At 39.8% G+C, this 20,193-nt stretch overlaps 1 protein-coding gene across 2 annotated transcripts; it reads right to left on the minus strand.

Moving 5' to 3' along the window:
* Positions 1-1,619: 1,619 nt before the first annotated feature.
* Positions 1,620-8,283, minus strand: abtb1 (ankyrin repeat and BTB (POZ) domain containing 1). Of its 2 annotated transcripts, XR_007039905.1 has the most exons (13): positions 8,016-8,283; positions 6,965-7,027; positions 6,813-6,868; positions 6,562-6,706; positions 6,282-6,441; positions 6,139-6,184; positions 5,674-5,790; positions 5,389-5,501; positions 5,206-5,304; positions 4,958-5,125; positions 4,097-4,297; positions 3,515-3,718; positions 2,473-2,608 (listed from the first exon to the last, which is right to left on the minus strand). XR_007039905.1 is itself a non-coding variant. In XM_047375686.1 (12 exons), exons 1-12 carry the CDS (start codon positions 8,069-8,071, stop codon positions 2,402-2,404), a joined length of 1,431 nt encoding a protein of 476 aa, XP_047231642.1. In that variant the 5' UTR covers positions 8,072-8,281; the 3' UTR covers positions 1,620-2,401. The 2 variants fall into 2 exon arrangements, 1 of the variants encoding a protein (XP_047231642.1); XM_047375686.1 differs by lacking the exon at positions 3,515-3,718 and having other exon boundaries at positions 1,620-2,608; positions 8,016-8,281.
* Between the last annotated feature and the right edge of the window lie 11,910 nt (positions 8,284-20,193).

A 20,193-nucleotide genomic window follows, 5' to 3' on the forward strand; every position in this document is an offset into this window, starting at 1 on the left:
GGCAACTCAAGAAGTACAACCTTCCACAGGAACTGCTGGTCATCCTCTACACTGCCATAATTCAGTGTGTCCTGTCTTTGTCCATCTGAGTGTGGTTTGGTTCATCCACAAAACAGGACAGGTCAAGACTGAAATGAACAATCAGGTCTGCAGAGAGAATCGTCAGGGCTGACATTTCCTCTATCCAGGACTTATACAGGTCTAGGGTCAGGAAAAGAGCAGCTAAAATCTCTGCAGACCCCACACACCCTGCACATAAACTGTTTAGTTTTACCTTCAGGCCGCCGCTACAGAGCACTGTTTACTAAAACCAGCCGCCACAGAGACAGTTTCTTCCCCCAGGCTGTTTCTCTGTTGAACACTTGACAGTCCAGAACACCATGCATACTTGGACTGATCTCATGTTTTATTCTATTGTAAAGTCAAATTGTGTATATATGTACATTACATATTTTTTATTTCCATTATAATATATATATATTAAAAGAATATATATAATAAAAAATCTTCACTGAGAGCAAAGTGTACTGGAATCAAATTCCTTGTTTGTCTGTACAAACTGGGCAATAAAGCTAAATAAATAAAGGATAAATTTCTCTTGGCAAGTTACAAAAAAACGGTGTGATTTTTCTAGCCATCACAAACTAAAATCTTCAATGTGGTTCTGGTTGGGGCCATTCCACAGGTTAATGTTAGCATGGTTTACCTATTAATAACCCATTTTTAAAGAGTGTTTTGGATCATTGTTTGGTTGAAACACCCAACTGTTTCTGCCCCCCTCATTGAAAAGGACACTGGTCATTATAGTCAGTCATTTTCTACCGCTTATTCCATAGTGGGTCGCGGGGGAGCTGGTGCCTATCTCCAGCAGTCTATGGGCGAGAGGCAGGGTACACCCTGGACAGGTCGCCAGTCCATCGCAGGGCAACACACAAACAACCAAGCACACACTCATTCATACACTTAAGGGCAATTTAGAGAGACCAATTAACCTAACAGGCATGTCTTTGGACTGTGGGAGGAAGCCGGAGTACCCGGTGAGAACCCACGCATGCACAGGGAGAACATGCAAACTCCATGCAGAAAGACCCCCGGTCGGGAATCGAACCCAGGACCTTCTTGCTGCAAGGCAACAGTGCTACCAACTGCACCACCGTGCAGCTCATTATATTCAAGAAAAACCTAGAAACCGCTAAGACTCAAGCCCATCATAAACTGAAGGATGCTGGAACCCCCGTTTTTACAATCAAGTTAGATTAACATCAGTGTGGACTAAAACAGTGCCAACCAAGAAAAAATGCATTTAAACCTTGACAGAAATTTGGAGGAACATTTAGCTAGTGGACTGACCCTGACCTCAACTTTAAAAATGTGTGGTCAATAATTAAAAGCCAGCTCAGTGCTGAGAAACTTAAAGACCTTTAAATGAGCCCTATTATTTCTGATAATACTGGTAAAATATGCACTAAGAATTAAGCCAGTTCCTTGCTGATGGGCTCAAACACTTGCCATTTAGTGGGGGTGTATGTATAATTCTGAACCTGTAAAGAAATGCCACAACAAACCTAAACTGCAGCACCCAGTTCTTGTTTTTGAAACTGAAAAAATGGACACATCCGTTTACAACTTTGTTTTATTTATTTGCTACACACGTAAGGCAAAATTGGTTTGCTGGGAAAAAAGGAGCTTCCATTTTTAACTGAAGCAGAGTGCATGAGTGGATTAGAGGGTGATATGTGTAAAAATACCAGAGGGAATCCCACAATTCACACAATGAGGTGCAGAGCAGCCAGAAAATACTTCCAAATACACACAAAACTACACAATTTAATAAAAAGAAGAACAGAATGTATGTAACGGGAAGTAAAGTAAAGGGAAGTAAGATGTTTTAAACACATTGTTCTGAAATGTGAGAATTAGAACATTTTATGTTCTGTATTGCCTTTTTAAAGGATTAAAATATTTTTTTTTGTTTTACATGATACACATGAACATAGTTGGGTTAAAGTATATTTGTAAGAGCAAAGGAATGAGCTAGTTTTAATTTCTAGCTGCTGTAGATCATGTTAAATTCGTGCATGTGTCATGCAAAAATATTCTGTTGGTAATATGTCATTTGTGTCACTTTTAAAGAACAGTACAAGGTTATAACAGATCACTTTTCTCTTGTTTGGTCTCTCTTCCAGAAGTGTAAAACAGCCAACAACCATCTTTGAATACACTGAAGCTACAGCAGACCTAACTCCTTTCACATTTTGAATAATCTGGTGCCAAACTCTGTTAATAAAATAAAACCTATTAACATAAAGCTGTAAATGTTTTTATTCTCACCTCACAAAAGATTCCCTCTTAAGTCGACCTTGAAATTTCTACACCAGACAGGAGAACCTGATGACCCCCCTCAGCAGTCAATATTGATGCTGGAAAGCATCTCCTCTAGGGCTTCCAGCTTCTGATTGGCCTCCTCGATGTCGCTGTATGTCTGCACGTTGCTGGCGATGTGGTAGCGGATGTCGTCCACCAGGGGGACAGAGTCCGTCTCCTGTCGCTCCTCCAGCGACGCAGCGTCCTCCTTTATCATCTCAGCAAACTCGGCCTGCTCCACCAACTGTGTAGGACAGGTGTGACAGGTACACAGAATGCATCTGGAGGAACTGAGCATGTCTGAGCAGAACAATCATCTAGACTCAAGGCTGTTAACACTGTAAAAACCTTTCTAACACAACAATGAATATATATAATCCGCCCTTAGATATTAGTCTTTAATGTGGGTTTGGGTATTATTGTGTTTTGCTAAAGCTGTTTTAACAGCAACAAGAGAAGCAATAAGTAAGGAGAAGTAAATGTTCTGTTTCACTGCATCATCTCTAAAATGCTGCTAGACAAACATTCACACTTGACTAAACTATTGTTCTTCTTTTAGGGACAGTTTTGCTTTATTAGTTGAACCAGAATTAAGGATTTACTCATTAGCAGTCATGCTTACCACAAGCCCTGCTTGGAAGAACACAACAAATAACTCCTGCGAACAATGTCAGGAAAAAACAAACAAAACATTGAATTAATTTAATTATCAGTTAGTGTGCGCTCAGGTTGAATGTTGTTTCTGTCTAGTGAGCCACGCCTTTCCAATGAGGAACTGAATAGGTTGCAGTTCTCTGTAATTTTACCTTGAGGAATACAAGAATTACTGGTCTACAAGGTGCTTAGTTTTTTTGACTGCTGGCACTATTCACAGCAGAACACCATGAAGCTTTACCACACCAGGCTATAAGAAATGTAAACACCAGTTTTAAAACAATTGCAGATCAGAAATTCCAGCTTAAGGGTAGCATCAGAATAGATTATGTGTTGATGCTCTCGGAAAACATTACGTTTTAGGGACCAAACCAAACTATTTAAGAAAAATTCTGCTAGTTGTGCCTCCAGCTTTAACCTGTTTTTATCAACTGGGAGACAGTCAACCAACTGGAAGCTCTGAAGGTCAATAATTAAGCTTTAAATATTTTTATACCTGCAAATATTATTTAAAATACTCCACCAAGGATTGTTGAACCCTGGATCCAGGAGGAGCCGTGTGGCTAATCTTGCAGGACTGCTGAGGTAGTGATGGGAGTTTGGTTCTCTATTCTTGATGTGTTTTGTGGATCTGGAGGAAGCTTACAAGTCTCCCGTGCTGCGGGAGTACATGGTGCTGAAGACGCTTCAATTATGATGCCTGATCAAACAAAAATAAATCGAAGTCGTGCTTGTAGATATTATTTTTCCAAGGGAAAATGAACCTCCTATGGAAGACAGTTTGGAAACCCAAAAAGGTTGAATGAAAAACAACCAAAACTACAAATAGTATAGTATAGTATAGTATAGTATAGTATAGTATAGTATAGTATAGTATAGTATAGTATAGTATAGTATAGTATAAAATGCTGAAGGGGCAAAATGACCAGCACCCAACCCAGACCTCGTAAGCAAATGAATAACAGAGTGAACATTTTAAACTACATAACCACAGTAAATAACACCCAGCTTTGAAATCTCAGGTCATTGAGCCTTATAAGAGTCACAAAAATGTCAGTGCAGAGACAAAGACACCTACCCGGTCAATTATCTTTGCCATGAACTCTGTGCACTGATCTTCCAACCGAGACAGACGGAAAAGCTTGGCCGTCTTCCACATGTGCAGGACGTTGTCCTCACAAATAGCCTTAGCAAGCGTCTTCCCACAGAGACGTTTCAGCCCCGGAAGCAGATACATGTCAGCCACGCACAGCACATCAAACACGCTGTCCATCGTCAGCTGGACGAGAAGAAACCAGTCAGGCACCGAGCAATAAAGAAGAGCAGAGAAAAAAGGACAGATATTAAAGCTAAATACAAAACAAAAGTTGTATGAGGAACTTCCTATTGACAATGTAAGAACTCAACAAGCACCCAATGTTTAATCTTTTAAATAACTGTATTGATGGTAATTTATTAAATTGTTTTTAAACATTTGTTTTTTTATTATTTGCTGAAATACTAGCAAAAACAGATTCCGGGGTACTGTATTGTATCAAAATAGATTGGAAACATTCCGTTTTAAAGTGGAATGGAAAAGGTTCAACAAAAAAAGGTTTTAAAGCTTCTTCTATTCAGTGCAGAATAATTTATTCCAGGTTTGACTTTTCCACATACAGCGGTTTGTATGCTGGTTTCAAACTGCGTTGGCCAAAATGCTAAAATCCCAGCGATCATGCTCTTCACTGTGTTTTTACCAAACCCAGAGGACCATCCACTCATTGACTGGATGTGTAAGAAGAAACCTTACAAACTAAGAAACTTTTCTTTTTAATTTTGCAATAAAATGAGTTTGCTGCTCTGAAACATTGACAACTTTAACAAAAGGAGAACAAATCTGTAATGGGCAAATACTTTTTCTTAGCACTTTAAAAGCTTCTGACAGAAACTGCACACACACCTCTGTATCATCAGTGTAGATGTAATACATGACGTGGATAAAGACTTCATGGGAGATGTTGTGCAAAGTTATCACCGGGATGCTGGGCTGGGACTGCAGCTGCTCGCCCTCGCTGAAGTGGTCTTCCAATAAGGCCTTAAAATAATCACTGCGCCCACAGAAAAAGGCCTGAAAATAATTAAAATCTCACATTAAAAGGAAAACGCTTTGAGGGTCGGAGATATGTTTGTGGACTTTGCAATGCATACCTTGTGACATAAGAAATCATAACCCTCTACTCTGAAGCAGATGTCAGGATAAGTAGGAAACAGATCAACTCTGTTAAAAGGAAGTTCACCAAATCCAACCTGAGGCAAAGAGAAAGAAAGTGTATGTAGTAGCATAGTTGCTCTGTATTAAAGTCCAGGATTTCACCGGGTTTAGGTTCTTACTCTTAGCTCAGTGGGCAGTGCACAGTCTGCCAACTGGGCCATCTCCTCTTGGAGCTGACAGGTGTGAGGCTCCAGGCTAAGAACTTTGACACAGGTTCCAGGCTTGTTGGACACTTCAAAATGAAAGGAGAAGAACAAAACGAATATTTCAGATTATAATTCATATGGAACCCTTTCAATCAAAGCTCCAGAGAGGAAAAAAATGTATTAGCAATTTGAATGATGGACTGATACACAATGTATGTATTAATATAGTGTGTAAATATAGACCGAGGGCTCTCTTACCAAATTCATAGACCTGTTTACATTTATTCTCCAGCTCTTCCATGAGGTCTGCCATCTTGCACTGCTTAGCAAGTCGCCTGCAGTCCTCCACCAGACTTACATCAATATCCATTCTTCCTGTAACATTTTGAAATAACTTTTTGTAACATATGTTGCTATCTTTTTATTCCTGTTGTTGATTTTGGTTGTTGTTTTCTCCTTCATTTTGGTGCACTTCTGACTGTGGTGATTGTGACTGTTCTCCCATATTGCAAGTCGTTAAAAGGAAACCGGGAGGAAAAAAATGAAATATCTTTTTGGCGAATCAAATTAGTTTTGTTTTCCTCTTAAAGTGAATTTTGGATTTGTGTGTTTGGGGGAGGTGGGGTCTCTTCTGCTCTATTATGCTGTTTTCTGTTTTTCTGTTGAATTTGCTCTTTGATTTCTTAGTATCAAAATTCAACAACAACAAAAAAAAACACTCACCAGTATAGAAATATTGCAGAATTGCTCCAAAGGCTGCAGGATTGATCTAAAATCAAGACAGCTTTTGTTTCTATTAGTATAACATTTATTCTACTAAATTGGACTATGACAAATTTTTTCATTTAAATAAAATGCTTGATTACCAGGGGGTGTTTGAGGGTTATGAGGCTCTTTTCGTTCCATTTTGTCTCAAACATTTCAGTGAAGTACTCCGAGCGTGCACTGAGAAGACATCGGTGAGCTGCAAACATCTGTCCATGAACCAGGAACTTTACATCACTGTGCTGACCTTGCTCTAACAACCTAAAGGGAAATAGAAGAAGTGTTTTTTTATATTAACATCCTGCGCTTTTTTACCTTTACGAGCAGTAATGATGCAGTAGTTTTCTTTCCAAAAAGAATAACTGAAAACTTGACATTTACATGTGTAGAAAGTAGTTAAAGTCATTGCGCTGCATGGCCCGGACGCTGACACACTTGTAATCTTTGAGCAGGCGTCGGATTGAGTCATTCAGGGAGCCGTACACACATCTTTCACCATCAAACGTGTTGGCTTCACACTTGGCACCTAAAAGTGAGCCAACATAACAGAAAAAACATAAATGTAGAATCCTGCATCATATATCCTTTTTATTATGACAGCGTCACTTCGAACAGTGAAAACTTAATTTTACCACTAGCCAACAGGTACTGGACCAGCTCCTCATGGCCACAGAGGCAGGCATAATACCTGAAGGAAAAAATAGCTGTTTTTTTCTTGGAATTTTTTATTAAAATAGCTTTTTGGTAAACAGAATAACTGCAAGTCTGCAAACAATATACTTACAAAGGCGTGCTGTCCCATTTATCTCTCACATTGAGGTCCACATCTCTTTGTTCAACAAGGTACCTTAGAGGGAACAAAAAGCCTAATGTGTGAGCATATTCAGGTTACTAAAAGTCATTATTTTAGCCTCCGATTAGGCCTGCAACTAACTATTATTTAGCCAATCGACAAATCTGACAACTATTTTTTTTCAATGAATCGATTAAAAACCGGATAGCAAGAGGTGCTTCATAGGAGATGTTTTTACAGAATTTCAACCAAGTGAAGCTACAGCTATACCACTTAAGGGGTTCTAGATAGAGCATAATTACAGACAAAGACAGTTTTTCATCCTAAATGCAAAATGTATACATTTTTTGTACAATTCTAATTACAGCTCTGAGCGGGTTGTTCTTTCAGCAAAGGGCATGTTTTTAGAGTCTGCATACTCCAGTTACAATTATTCAGTTACTAAATTAGTTGACGATTATTTCAATCATCTATTAATCACGATTAATCCAATTAATTGTTTTAGCCCTACTTCTGATAAAGGTATATTTAGTTTTTTCATTAAAAAAAAACAAAAAAAAAAACATTTATGATAAGAAATCTGATGCCAACAAAACCATACAAACTGTAATAAAGTAATTTTATTTTGCAAGGGAAATAAATTCTGCTGCTAATCTGAAATATAGTGACAAGAGTGAAAAGCGGTGAAAATGCATCTTATAAAGGCTTGATGCAGCTGCTTCATATTGTTGCAAAATGCAGCTTTACTAATATTAAAAGATATGAACGTTCAATACTGTTGAACACATGTTATCTGATGCTTTGCAACATCTGTAAACTGCAGCTGACCTACAAACGTTAGCCTGAAAAACCTGGGTCATCGGGGTGCTAATGTTAGCAAACCTTACGTTTCTCAGCTAAACATTGTTTAACAGCAGAAGGCGAAGCAGGACAGGGCTAATATTTTATACGACAGCTAAGTCAGGCGTCAGCATGATGAAGCAGATGCTTGTGAAACAGGTTTGAGGCAAACCAAAACAACGTCAACAAAGCCGCTGGTTACCTGACTCTACAAATGTCGCCCTTTCTACAACTACTAAACAAGTCGTACGCATCCATGGCCGCCTCGGTGTTCTCGGTCCTCTGTTATGCATTGAGACGGCCTGTCTGCCGGACAGGTGGATGATGGTTTGGTGTGGCTGCAGGCGAAGCTCGAAGCACGAAGAGAAAGTTAGCAGTGTCTCACACCTTCTACGATTGTTGACAAACCGCCGCAGCCGCCTCGAAGCCTCTGTTTTGGTTAAAAGGGGCCCAGTCACGTGACTACCACGCTTCCTTCAACTGACTTACAGAAATGTTGGAAACTGAGGAGCCGACACAGTAATAAATGTAGGCTTAACCGTTGTTACGCAACGGTAATATTACCAATGATTTCGAAATGTTAGCACTTTTTAATCGATATACTAACATAATATTTTTACTGAAAGTTCATTCAGCTGACTTGTTTTCTTAACTATATCATGGGAATGTTCGAGGTAGCTTGTGTAACCTGAATGCCGCACATGTTCAATCATACTAAAAACAAATTTGGAAACTACTTTGCACTAAACCAAAAAATAGAGGTATAAAATAATAGCTCTTTTTTCTCTTTAGTTGTATTGTTCGTTCGTTCGTTCGTCGTCTTCCGCTTATCCAGGACCGGGTCGCGGGGGCAGCAGACTCAGCAGAGACGCCCAGACGTCCCTCTCTCCAGACACCTCCTCCAGCTCCTCCAGGTTGAGCCCAAGGCGTTCCCAGGCCAGCCGAGAGACATAGTCCCTCCAGCGTGTCCTGGGCCGTCCCCTGGGCCTCCTCCCGGTGGGACGTGCCTGGAACACCTCCCGAGGAAGGCGTCCAGGAGGCATCCGGTATAGATGCCCGAGCCACCTCAACTGGCTCCTCTCAATGTGGAGGAGCAGCGGCTCTACTCCGAGCTCCTCCCGGATGGCCGAGCTCCTCACCCTATCTCTAAGGGAGTGCCCGGCCACCCTACGGAGGAAGCTCATTTCAGCCGCTTGTATCCGTGATCTCGTTCTTTCGGTCATGACCCAAAGTTCATGGCCATAGGTGAGGGTAGGAACGTAGACCGACCAGTAAATTGAGAGCTTTGCTTTTCGGCTCAGCTCTCTCTCTGTATTGTCATTTTTTTTTTCTTTTTTTGTTAATAAACAATACAGACTGAAAATCATTATTCGGGTTTTTGAAAGATGTTTCGCATTTGGTGAGCTAAAGCGAAAGTGTTAGTTTTTAGTTTCAGTTGTAGTGATAGTTGGAGGTCTAGATATGAATGTACCATAGAGTTCAGCGAAAAAAGAAAAAACATTTTCCATGTTTCTCTTATATGTTATGTAAAGGATCATGTTCAAACTTATTAATTGCAAATTTGGGAAAGTACAAGGTTTAACAACAATCAAACTTGTCCACACTGATCTACACATCCGAATTAATAACTGATTAATAACAGTTTTTACTATCTTGACTGGTGAAAAACAGCTATCTACAGCTGGTTTGTGACAAATCATGGTAAAGAACCAAGGTGCTCAGTGAGCACCTGTGGCTTTGCACAACTGAGGACAATTCTACAAGGCCATATCTAAACATTCAGCAGCCACAATGCATTGTTTTATTAAAAATTCACAATGTTCCACACCCAGGAATGTTTTACAGAATGTGGTACAGAGTCAAAAGTCACGCCTGCACTGGTAAGGTGGATGGCACCGGAGGTGAAAAAGAATCCATGGATCGCATCCAAGGTCACCATGATGAATGTGGGCCATGCTAGTGGCAACATCTTTAGTCAGACAATCCAACAGACACTGAATATGGAAGGACCATGGATGCAGACCGAGAAGGAAACCACTTCTCAGATTAAGGGATACGAGTGCCAACATAAATTGAATTGTTTGTCCATAATGATGTAGCCTTCACTGGGCATAAAAAAGGAAAAGCATTCAGGCCCAAGAACAAGATCCCCGAGGTCAAGTATGGTGGTCGGAAAATAATCTTTTAGGGGTGTTTTTAGCCAGTAGGGTAGACAAGCTAATCAAATGGTGTCATAGAATAGGAAGACTATATCAAGATTGTCAACAACATCAGACAGTCTGCAGAGAAACTTTGTCTTTGTCGACTTTGGACGTTTCAGCAAGACAATGACCCAAAACATTTGGCTAAAATGGTATTAGCTGTCAAAACTATTCATGTTTTGGAGTTGCCCAGCCGGAGACCAGACTTGAAACTGATAAAGAGTCTATGGAGGGAGCTAAAGATTAGGATGATGGCAAACTTCAAAGACTCATTCATCACCAAAGAAAGAATGGGCAAAGATACCAGTGGAAACATGCGTAAAGCCGGTCAGCAATTATACACAATGTTTGGTTGCTGTAATGCCAAACAAGGCTTTTCCATTAATTATTGAGAAAGGTATAAATAATTTTGGACATTCCATTTTTTGTTCAAATATAAATAAAAACAATGCTCCTTATATATAGTCATATCTTTTGAGTGAGGCTTTTGTCATTTGAAATCAGACAACAACTTTTTGGTTTGATAAAAATCCAGTTAAATCTAAATCTGCCAGTGGTAAGACTAATTTTGGTTTTAACTGTGTATAAGTTTCGACTTTACAAGCTCTGTGTATCTCTGTCAATGCTGCAAATCAAACACCACACAATATATATGATTTCCGTTTTTTTCAAAAGTACCCTGGAAAGTACCACTGCAAATCCAGGACAACTTTCTTTTTAAAGCACTGTAGAAACAGCAAACACAGATCAAAGTACAGAACATGAAATGTAAACATTTGAATAAACATAGAAATTAAAAAGAATAAAATATATAAAACACCAGTTTACAAAAAATCTGCAAAAACCATTAAAACGGTGTATTTTGTCTATATATTAAATTAAATTGTGATGTAAATTGTACATCACAAAAAAACAGAATCTCCCAGTCACTTCTTTCATTCAGCGGAGGCAAGCCCCACTTTCAAACAGGTGACCTGAAGCTGCAGTTTTTCCAGCTGCAGCAGCAGGATTTTTCTCTGCAGGCTCATCACTTCATGTCGCAGACTCCCTAAAAATAGAGAATATATCACTGTCAACTGAGAGTAACATGCTGTTTTATTTTAATTCCCAACGAGAAACAACATGATGCAAATGCATTTAATGTTAAAACTGGCTTTTATTGTTATTTAGTATTATTAAGTCAATGTTTTCTTATGTGTTTTCACTTTAATCTCTGGGTTATTCATGATTAGAAATCTTGATCAGTATAGTAATCTTGATCTGTGTTTTGATCGTTGAATTCTGCAGATGTAACTGAACACTGCCATGGTGTTGTAATAAAAACGAAAAGAAAACCATTTGATTTGAGACGGAGTTAATTTAATTCCTGGAAAGCCTGCATGGTATGTCTGGCAGTCATTCGGGGATTAAAAAAAAGAACACACCACTATTCCAGCTTGTTTTCTTGTTGATTTCTTCATAATTCCCAGTGCCAGTAAGCAAGTTGATTGAGAAATATACCATTTTAATAACTGACTGAAACAATCAGTAGAAAAAGGCCAGAAATAAAAGATGTGACTTCACCACACAAAAAATACAGGGCAATAATAAACAATATATAGGTCTTTATTGCAGTAAAAATAGTCTATGACACACCAAAAAAATTAACCCACGTCAATATTTGGACAAAAGGACAATACTTTTTATTATGAATAATTTACAGTTATTTTCTTTAAAACTTGCACAGTACCTCAGAAAAAGGTTTTCCCAATTTTTTTATACATTGTCACTTTAATTGTTAAATGCGAATAAACTAAGTGTCAAACATTTTTAATTATTAGTTCTAAGAACAGCTACCAGTTTGTTTTCTAGTTAATTTTTGTGCATTATTGAAGACAACCCCTTGCCTCTCCTGATGGATCTTTTATTCTGGAACCAAGACTGGTAGTTAGCAAAATAATCACATGAGAATTAAATGTAATCATTCAAACTGTATTAGATCAGAAAATGTATATTAACAGAATGTATGTATTCACTAACCTTTTTCGCTCCACTGAATGCAGTCAGCTCCTTCGAAGTCACAAAGGATAAAGAGCAGAGTCAACAGAGTTCCTTGTACAAGCATGCACTAGGGGCTGGGGCAGGAACTGATAACAGAAACCTCCAATACCAAGCACACTCAGTGCTTCCTGAGATGGGACAGGCTCCCCACATTACTTAGCAAAAACAATTCCTTGCACGGTCACAATCTTGGATCGCGTTGAGGCAAACATTTGGTTTAGAAGCAGATGGGCTCATTTATCCTCCTCCCACAACATCGTCAAGGGGGTGAAAGCTTCTGGGGATGTGTTTTACACACAACAGTTGACCCCCATGCAAACCTGAGAGGTCACTAGGACTTACGTTGAGGGTTGCATTTCGAACTCCTCTTCCTCTTTCACCTAAATAGAATTACCCATTCCTCTAATAACTATTAAACACAATAAACACATGGATGCTAATAAAAAACATTCCCACATCTTGCCCTAAGATGTTTTCCACTGTGGTCTGGGGTACAATAAAAGATTACTTTGCAGCCACAATAATCTTTTACTCTAATCACAGGTTTTTAATCAAATTAAGGTCAAAGCTTAAGGTAGATAAACTAGACTTTCAAATGTTTTGCCTTTGGTATATTATTGTTGGATGGGTGCAAAAACTTGTTATCACTCATGTAAAAACTTTGTGTTGCAAGGCACCTGCACTATGCCTTCCTCCCTGTGTGTGTGAATTATTGTTATCTCTGTGTGAACCAGGCTCCTTTCTGTCTCACACACATACGCCCTGTCTGAACTGTCTGTTGAATTGTGTATATAAATAAAGAGATAGGGTGTCAAAACTTTGTAGTTGCACTGCAAAGTGTGCTACCCTTGCTGCAAGTAACTCTGACTGTATCGTTCTTACCTCTGAGTTGACTAAATAATACCTAACATTTATTGGTCCTTCGTAGCCGGATTAATTCAATAACCTTATTTCTCTTTGCTTTAACAGTGACTCTGGGATCCGTGGGGGAAGCCTGACGTCGAGCGAAGCACCGCTGCACAGCCTCCATTAGCCGGAGTGGCTGAAAGTCCCAGTGTGTGTGAATTCACACCTGTCCAGTGGGTTATCGCCTTCCTCGGCGCGGGGTGACTCTCACAGGGTCCAGAGAGTCACTAAGAAGTCAACTCCGAGGTGAGACAGTTTTAAAATACAGTTAATAGGAAAAGTACTTAACAGTCGTTGGTAGTGCGTCGCCGGTAAGGACGCTGCATTGGTATGGTTTTATTCCACCGTGAAAGGAATAGTGACAAATTAAGGTAGGGCCCCGCCAAGAAGGGGGCCAAATAAAACGACTAAGGGTTATTCCCCTGCGAGGGAATAGAATAAGCGCTATAAAAGTAAAAAGAACGGAGTAAATTGAGCTCATAAAATAACACCAAGTTAACTTAGAAAAATTACAAGGTACATGAAACTAACTGTGTGACTGTGTTGTGTGTGTATGGAGGACTAAGCATTTTAATAGAATCAGCAGGATTCTGCTAGTCCTGTGTTTTATTTTGCCCAGATTAAAACTACGTACTGGTGACTTTGGAGATTAAGGTCGGATTTCATTCCAGAAAATTAACACCGCTGCGAATTAGTCGCAGTAGAAGGCCGTGTTAATGTCCTCTCCTTAAAGTCTCATGCCAGTGACCTTTTATCTGGGACATTTATACTACAATTAAACTAACATAAAACATAATGGGGAAGAAACAAAGTAAACTAATTGACTTAGAAGGGGAGGTAAAGTTTATGGAGAACTATGTAAAAGAATTGTGAGATCTCTGCTGGCTGGTTCTGGCACTTCATTGTTCTCAGCTGCAACTCATCCAGCTAATGAGCTCATGGCTTTTTAAGACAGCTGCTGACACAGTCTGTTGCTGGAACATAGTCTCTGTTATGTGGACTTCTGTCAGCCTGCCTGATCGCTTGTTGTCCTGCCTTCCTGTCGATCTGCCCATCTGTCTGCCTGCCTGTCGCCATATGGAACTCTTCTTCAGGAAATCTGCACTGTAAATATTTCCACCGCCAGAACACTCTCTCTCTGCTCGGATCCTTGGGGCTTCCTCATCCTCTGGCTTCTAACAACTCTAATCAAGGTCTACCTAAGTTGGAACAATAAAACCTCATTTCAATCTAATTCTGTGCATCGAATCTGTGTCATCTTCTGATTTGGTTATATTTCGACAACCTGAGTAAATTAATGATAGTATGTTCCAGCCAGCAGACATGTCGAAAAACAAATCAGATGAAGATGAACAGACCTCCTGGAGGGAACGCCTCCAATCCACTGAGACCATGCTTCAACAGTTGCTACAACAACAAAGGACGACAGATGCCCATCTCACGGAACTTGGTGGTATGGTACATGCCTTAAGTGAAATATTAACCAAACTCTCACCCGCTCCTTCCAATCCTCCAGTTCGTTCTGAGAATCCTCAGCCACCCACAACCCACTCATCCGGAATCCGAGAACCTGATTTCCGTCCGTCTGAACTTTTTGATGGCAACCCTAATAATTTTGGTGGGTTTTCTCTCCAATGTGAGTTGGCTTTTAGTCGTTCCCCCTCTCTGTTTCCGACTGCTGCTTCCAAGATCACTTTTATTGTTACCTCCTCTCTGAAGACATTCCATTGGTCCCCTGAGGCAGAGAAAGCTTTTTGCAAATTGAAAACTTTATTTTCTTCTGCACCCATTCTGACTCATCCTGATCCTAGTGCGCAATTCGTTGTGGAGGTTGATGCTTCTGACATTGGAGTAGGGGCCATCTTGTCTCAACGTTCTCCTATAGACAACAAGGTGCATCCTTGTGCTTATTTTTCTCGTCGTTTGTCGTCAGCAGAGCAGAATTACGATGTGGGAAATCGAGAGCTTCTGGCTATCAAGTTGGCGCTTGAGGAGTGGCGGCATTGGTTAGAGGGGGCGGAAGTCCCTTTTCTCATTTGGACTGACCATAAAAACCTCTCTTACATCCAAAATGCCAAGAGACTTAACTCCAGACAAGCCCGTTGGTCCCTGTTTTTTGCTCGTTTTAATTTTTCTATCTCTTACAGACCCGGCTCCAAGAACATCAAGCCCGACGCTCTCTCTCGCCAATTTTCTCATTCTGAGCAATCCAAGACTGAAGCTTCCATCTTACCGGAATCCTGCATTGTGGGCGCCCTCACCTGGGCCATTGAAAAGGACATCAGGGAGGCACAACAATCTGAACCAGACCCAGGTACTGGTCCTGTAGGCAAACTGTTCGTTCCGAACTCTGTCATCAATAAAGTTCTGGATTGGGTTCATAATAATAAACTTACCTGTCATCCGGGGATTAATCGTATGATCACTTTTACCAAGAGGTATTTCTGGTGGCCCACTATGAATCCCGACATTAGAGAGTTTGTCGCAGCTTGTTCCACATGTGCCCGTAACAAGAACTCAAATCAACCTCCTGCCGGTCTTCTTCAACCTCTGTCTACCCCCAGTCGCCCATGGTCCCACATCTCTATTGACTTCGTCACTGGTCTCCCGCCATCTGACGGAAACACAGTCATCTTTACCGTTGTTGATAGATTCTCTAAGACTGTTCATTTTATTCCCTTAACTAAGCTTCCGTCTGCATTGGAGACTGCTCAACTTCTGGTTCTTCATGTCTTCCGTATTCATGGCATGCCCTTGGATATTGTCTCTGACCGAGGCCCGCAGTTCATTTCACAAGTCTGGAAGGAGTTCTGTAGGGCTATTGGTGCTACCGTAAGCCTTTCATCTGGTTACCACCCTCAGTCTAATGGGCAGACTGAGAGATGCAATCAGGAACTGGAAGTAGCATTGAGATGTGTGATTAATGACAACCCTTCTTCCTGGTGTAGACATCTCACTTGGATAGAATATGCCCATAATATTCATACTTCCTCTGCTACTGGTTTATCTCCCTTTGAGATTTCTCTGGGCTATCTACCTCCATTATTCCCCAGTATTGAATCTGACACTGTTGTCCCCTCTGTTCAGCATTATATCTCCAGGTGTCGTAAGATCTGGCGTCAGACCAGGAGGACACTTCTACGCACTTTGGAACAGAATAAAAGGTTTGCTGACCGTCACCGTTCCACCGCACCGGTCTACTGCATTGATCAGAAGGTCTGGCTCTCCACCAAGAATATTAAATTAAAGGATACTACTCGAAAGTTGGCCCCCCGTTTCATCGGTCCTTTTGTCATAGAAAGGATCATCAACCCTTCTGCGGTGAGACTCAAGTTGCCAGCTTCTATGCACATTCATCCTACCTTTCATGTTTCACAGATCAAGCCAGTCTCGGAAAGTCCCCTGAATCCACCCACCAAGCTCCCTCCCCCTGTTCGTCTCATTGATGACCATCCAGCTTACACGGTCAATCGTATCCTGGATGTTCGACGTAGGGGGCGTGGTTTTCAGTACCTTGTGGATTGGGCTGGATATGGACCTGAAGAAAGAACCTGGGTACCTCGTTCTCTTATCCTGGACCCTGCTCTCATTACATCTTTTTACAGACGTCATCCGGAGAAACGTTCGGGATTGCCTGGAGGCAATCGTTGAGGGGAGGGTACTGTGAGATCTCTGCTGGCTGGTTCTGGCACTTCATTGTTCTCAGCTGCAACTCATCCAGCTAATGAGCTCATGGCTTTTTAAGACAGCTGCTGACACAGTCTGTTGCTGGAACATAGTCTCTGTTATGTGGACTTCTGTCAGCCTGCCTGATCGCTTGTTGTCCTGCCTTCCTGTCGATCTGCCCATCTGTCTGCCTGCCTGTCGCCATATGGAACTCTTCTTCAGGAAATCTGCACTGTAAATATTTCCACCGCCAGAACACTCTCTCTCTGCTCGGATCCTTGGGGCTTCCTCATCCTCTGGCTTCTAACAACTCTAATCAAGGTCTACCTAAGTTGGAACAATAAAACCTCATTTCAATCTAATTCTGTGCATCGAATCTGTGTCATCTTCTGATTTGGTTATATTTCGACAACCTGAGTAAATTAATGATAAGAATCTGTCATAGTTGGAATAAAAAATAAAAAAACATGAGTTTTTGGGCAAATTAGATACAAAGGATGTCTTAAAATTACAAGGGGATCTAAAATTAGAAATAATGAAAACTAAAAAGAGAAAAATAACAAAGAACAATGGGGAAGGGACAGAGAAAAAGCTCTGATTTAACAGAAATATGTACACGATGGCATAAAAATACGGATTTTCAGGTAACTTAATTATCACTGAAATCCTAAAACTACACGGGGATCTTAAACTGGAGATTATGCATTCAAAAGATTCAAGAGACAATAAAAAAACCTTGCCAGATTATAATTTCAAAGGGGACTTTTCAGTCCCTGAGTGCTCACAGTTGATAAACAGATTAAAACAAAAAGATGAATAAAAAAAACAAAACAATAAGAGCAGCCTTTAACTGACATAGCCATAATACTGAGGCCTTAAGAAAAGCACAGAAAAAAACTTTCAGCTTAACTGAAAACAAATAAGGGGGTGGACCGCCACCCATCCCATTTTAGAATACCAAGGTAGCCCCAAATTATAAAGACTAAGAGGTGGTTTTAGAGGACGTGGTAAAAGAAGTTAAAAGAGGAGGTGACACCATGGAAACTGTCCAGCTGGACAACCCAGTGAACAATGACTGGAGTTGTTAAAGAAGTAATCTGAGAGTAAAAGATTTTGTAGGCAAGCATTAGTGAGAAACAGGTGCTTTAAAAATCATTCTATGGTGTTATACTACCAACAATATCATGATAAAATGCAAAAGATTCATTTTACAGGGAAATAATTCCATATTTGGCTCAGATTGTGTGCATTCTTGATTTTTCCTCTTTGAGAGAAGTTAAATTTCAGCTCTGTGAAACGACCTTGACAAAGAGATACAGCTGCCTGAAAACAAAGATAAAACTTCTGCAAACAGCAGAAGCCTGTCTCTGCTGAAAGGTCTGAAAAAAATTGTAACTCTACACTGCATGTGTCAAACTCAAGGTCCGCGGGCCAAAACCGGACCCCAGAAGTTTAGTGATTCTCTAGAAGTAGAGCCTTTTAATATGGTGATTGTGTGCTTGAATGTTATTTTGTCAATCAATAAGCAGTTTTGTCTACATTCTGCCACAATCTGCCTTTTGAAAATGTTTTGCATCTTGCTCTTTATGTATAAAAAAAAGAAAAATTGGCTAAAGTCTGCAGACACAAAATGAACCTGGATTGAAGCTCTAACTATGTTTATTTAATTTGAGATCCTCTCCAAATGCAACAGTATATGTCAGTCTACATGAGATACTAACAACTTCACCTACTGGTATAATATAAAGATCTGATTGAATATGTGAAACAAACAATGATGAAAGTTTTTCAACAGGTGATGCTCATCCAGGAGGAAGACAGTGTTCCTAGGAAATGCAGCTCATTCATTAACAATCAATTTTTCTCCTATAGGTGGACGTTTTGCTGACTAATCATAGGCTGGATCTATGACACATTATGTGCACAAACCAAATGACCAAGGTTCTGACTGACTTATGAACCTCACTGACCTGACAATGATAACATGACACCCAACAGATAACACCTTTAAGGTGGACCCACTAAGACCACCTTATTGATTCTTGGTGAATAAAAAAGAATTGAAGCGTTCAAAACAGACCTTGTGGAAACAAAAGGGGTTATGAGGAAACAATGTGCATTTTAAGAATAATAGAAGTCAAATTATGTTCAAATGTTTGCAAATAAAATTACTCTGACAGAGAAATAAGTAAGTAGTGTGTCAATGTGTGTGAATGGGAATGACTGATTTCATTGTAATGCATCTTTGAGGGACCTTAAAAGCGCTAATAAAGGTCTGATGTTCTGATGATCTTTGCCAAATTTATATCTTAATAGGGTTTCCAGAATCTTTTTCGAAAAATCATATAAAGATGGCAAAGGTTCTACCTGTATTGAAAATACTGATAACCATAGGAAAGTTCATAGATCCGTCTTCAATTTTTCATAATTCTTTTACAAACAGGGTATTTAAACTTTCATGTGGCCAAATGTCTGTATTTGACTTTCTGTTTTTGTGAAATAAATGTCTGTTTCATGTTATGTAAAAATTAGAGTCCTCAACATTACCATAATATTAGGTCAGTTCTCTATGGTAAAACAAAAAGATTTTAACAGACGTTTAGACTTTTTCCAGTCAGGTTCAAAATGATCGAATTACACTCGAACTTAACATAAGATTAAATTAACCTTAACAGAATTACTGGATTGGACTGAAATAGAGAAAACTTGAGTTAACTGAAACAAACTTTAGTTACTTGAACTAAATACAAAGCTGACTGAAACTGTATGTTGTATCTATAAAACTGGGTAAGACAAACTAAGATTATAAGATATAATATGCCCTTCATTTTTTGTGTTCATCAGTGAGCGAGTTTTTATTTTTAATAAGAACTAAACCAAGCATTATTTAAAATAATAGCAACTACCAAAAATATTGATCTCATTTTTAAATGTAATAAGGACTTACTTTATAAAATATGATAAAAAAGAATAATAAGAATTTGGAAAAACAGAGGCTTTAAACCTCTGCAGGAACAGCACTGACACTGTCAAAGGTAGATCCTCATACAGGAATCTGGAAGCTCATTCTGGCGTGGACAGTCAAAGTCCATCCAAGGACACATTTAGATGAGGCAGAGGGACAAATAGAGGGTTTAGCTGAGAGCAAAGAGAGCAACATGCATCCTGCCCTAGCTGCTGTCCCACCTGAACTGTGGTCCCAATCATCAACTGATGTAGGAGTTATAAAGGGGTTCCCACCATACAAGGTTAAACTAATATCTGAAAAAAGGCTATCAGTCCGCCAATACCCCTTCAAGCCAGAAGCTGAAGAAGGTACTAAGCCAGTAATACAAGATATGTTGAAGTCAGGAATATTAAGAGAAGCACCTGACGCTACATGCAAGACATATCACACTGACATCGCTATTATTATCACAGCCAAACATAACTCTAAAAAGATGTGCCCTTTAAATCCAAGTACTCTAATACCTACTGCAGAAGATGGAAAACCACATTCCTGTGAAACAAAGGTAGAAGAAGATACAAAACCTAGACAAGATATTTCTCAAACCCTTATACCAGATT

Source organism: Girardinichthys multiradiatus, chromosome 1, assembly GCF_021462225.1.
Source record: "Girardinichthys multiradiatus isolate DD_20200921_A chromosome 1, DD_fGirMul_XY1, whole genome shotgun sequence".
Taxonomy (NCBI): Eukaryota; Metazoa; Chordata; class Actinopteri; order Cyprinodontiformes; family Goodeidae; genus Girardinichthys; species Girardinichthys multiradiatus.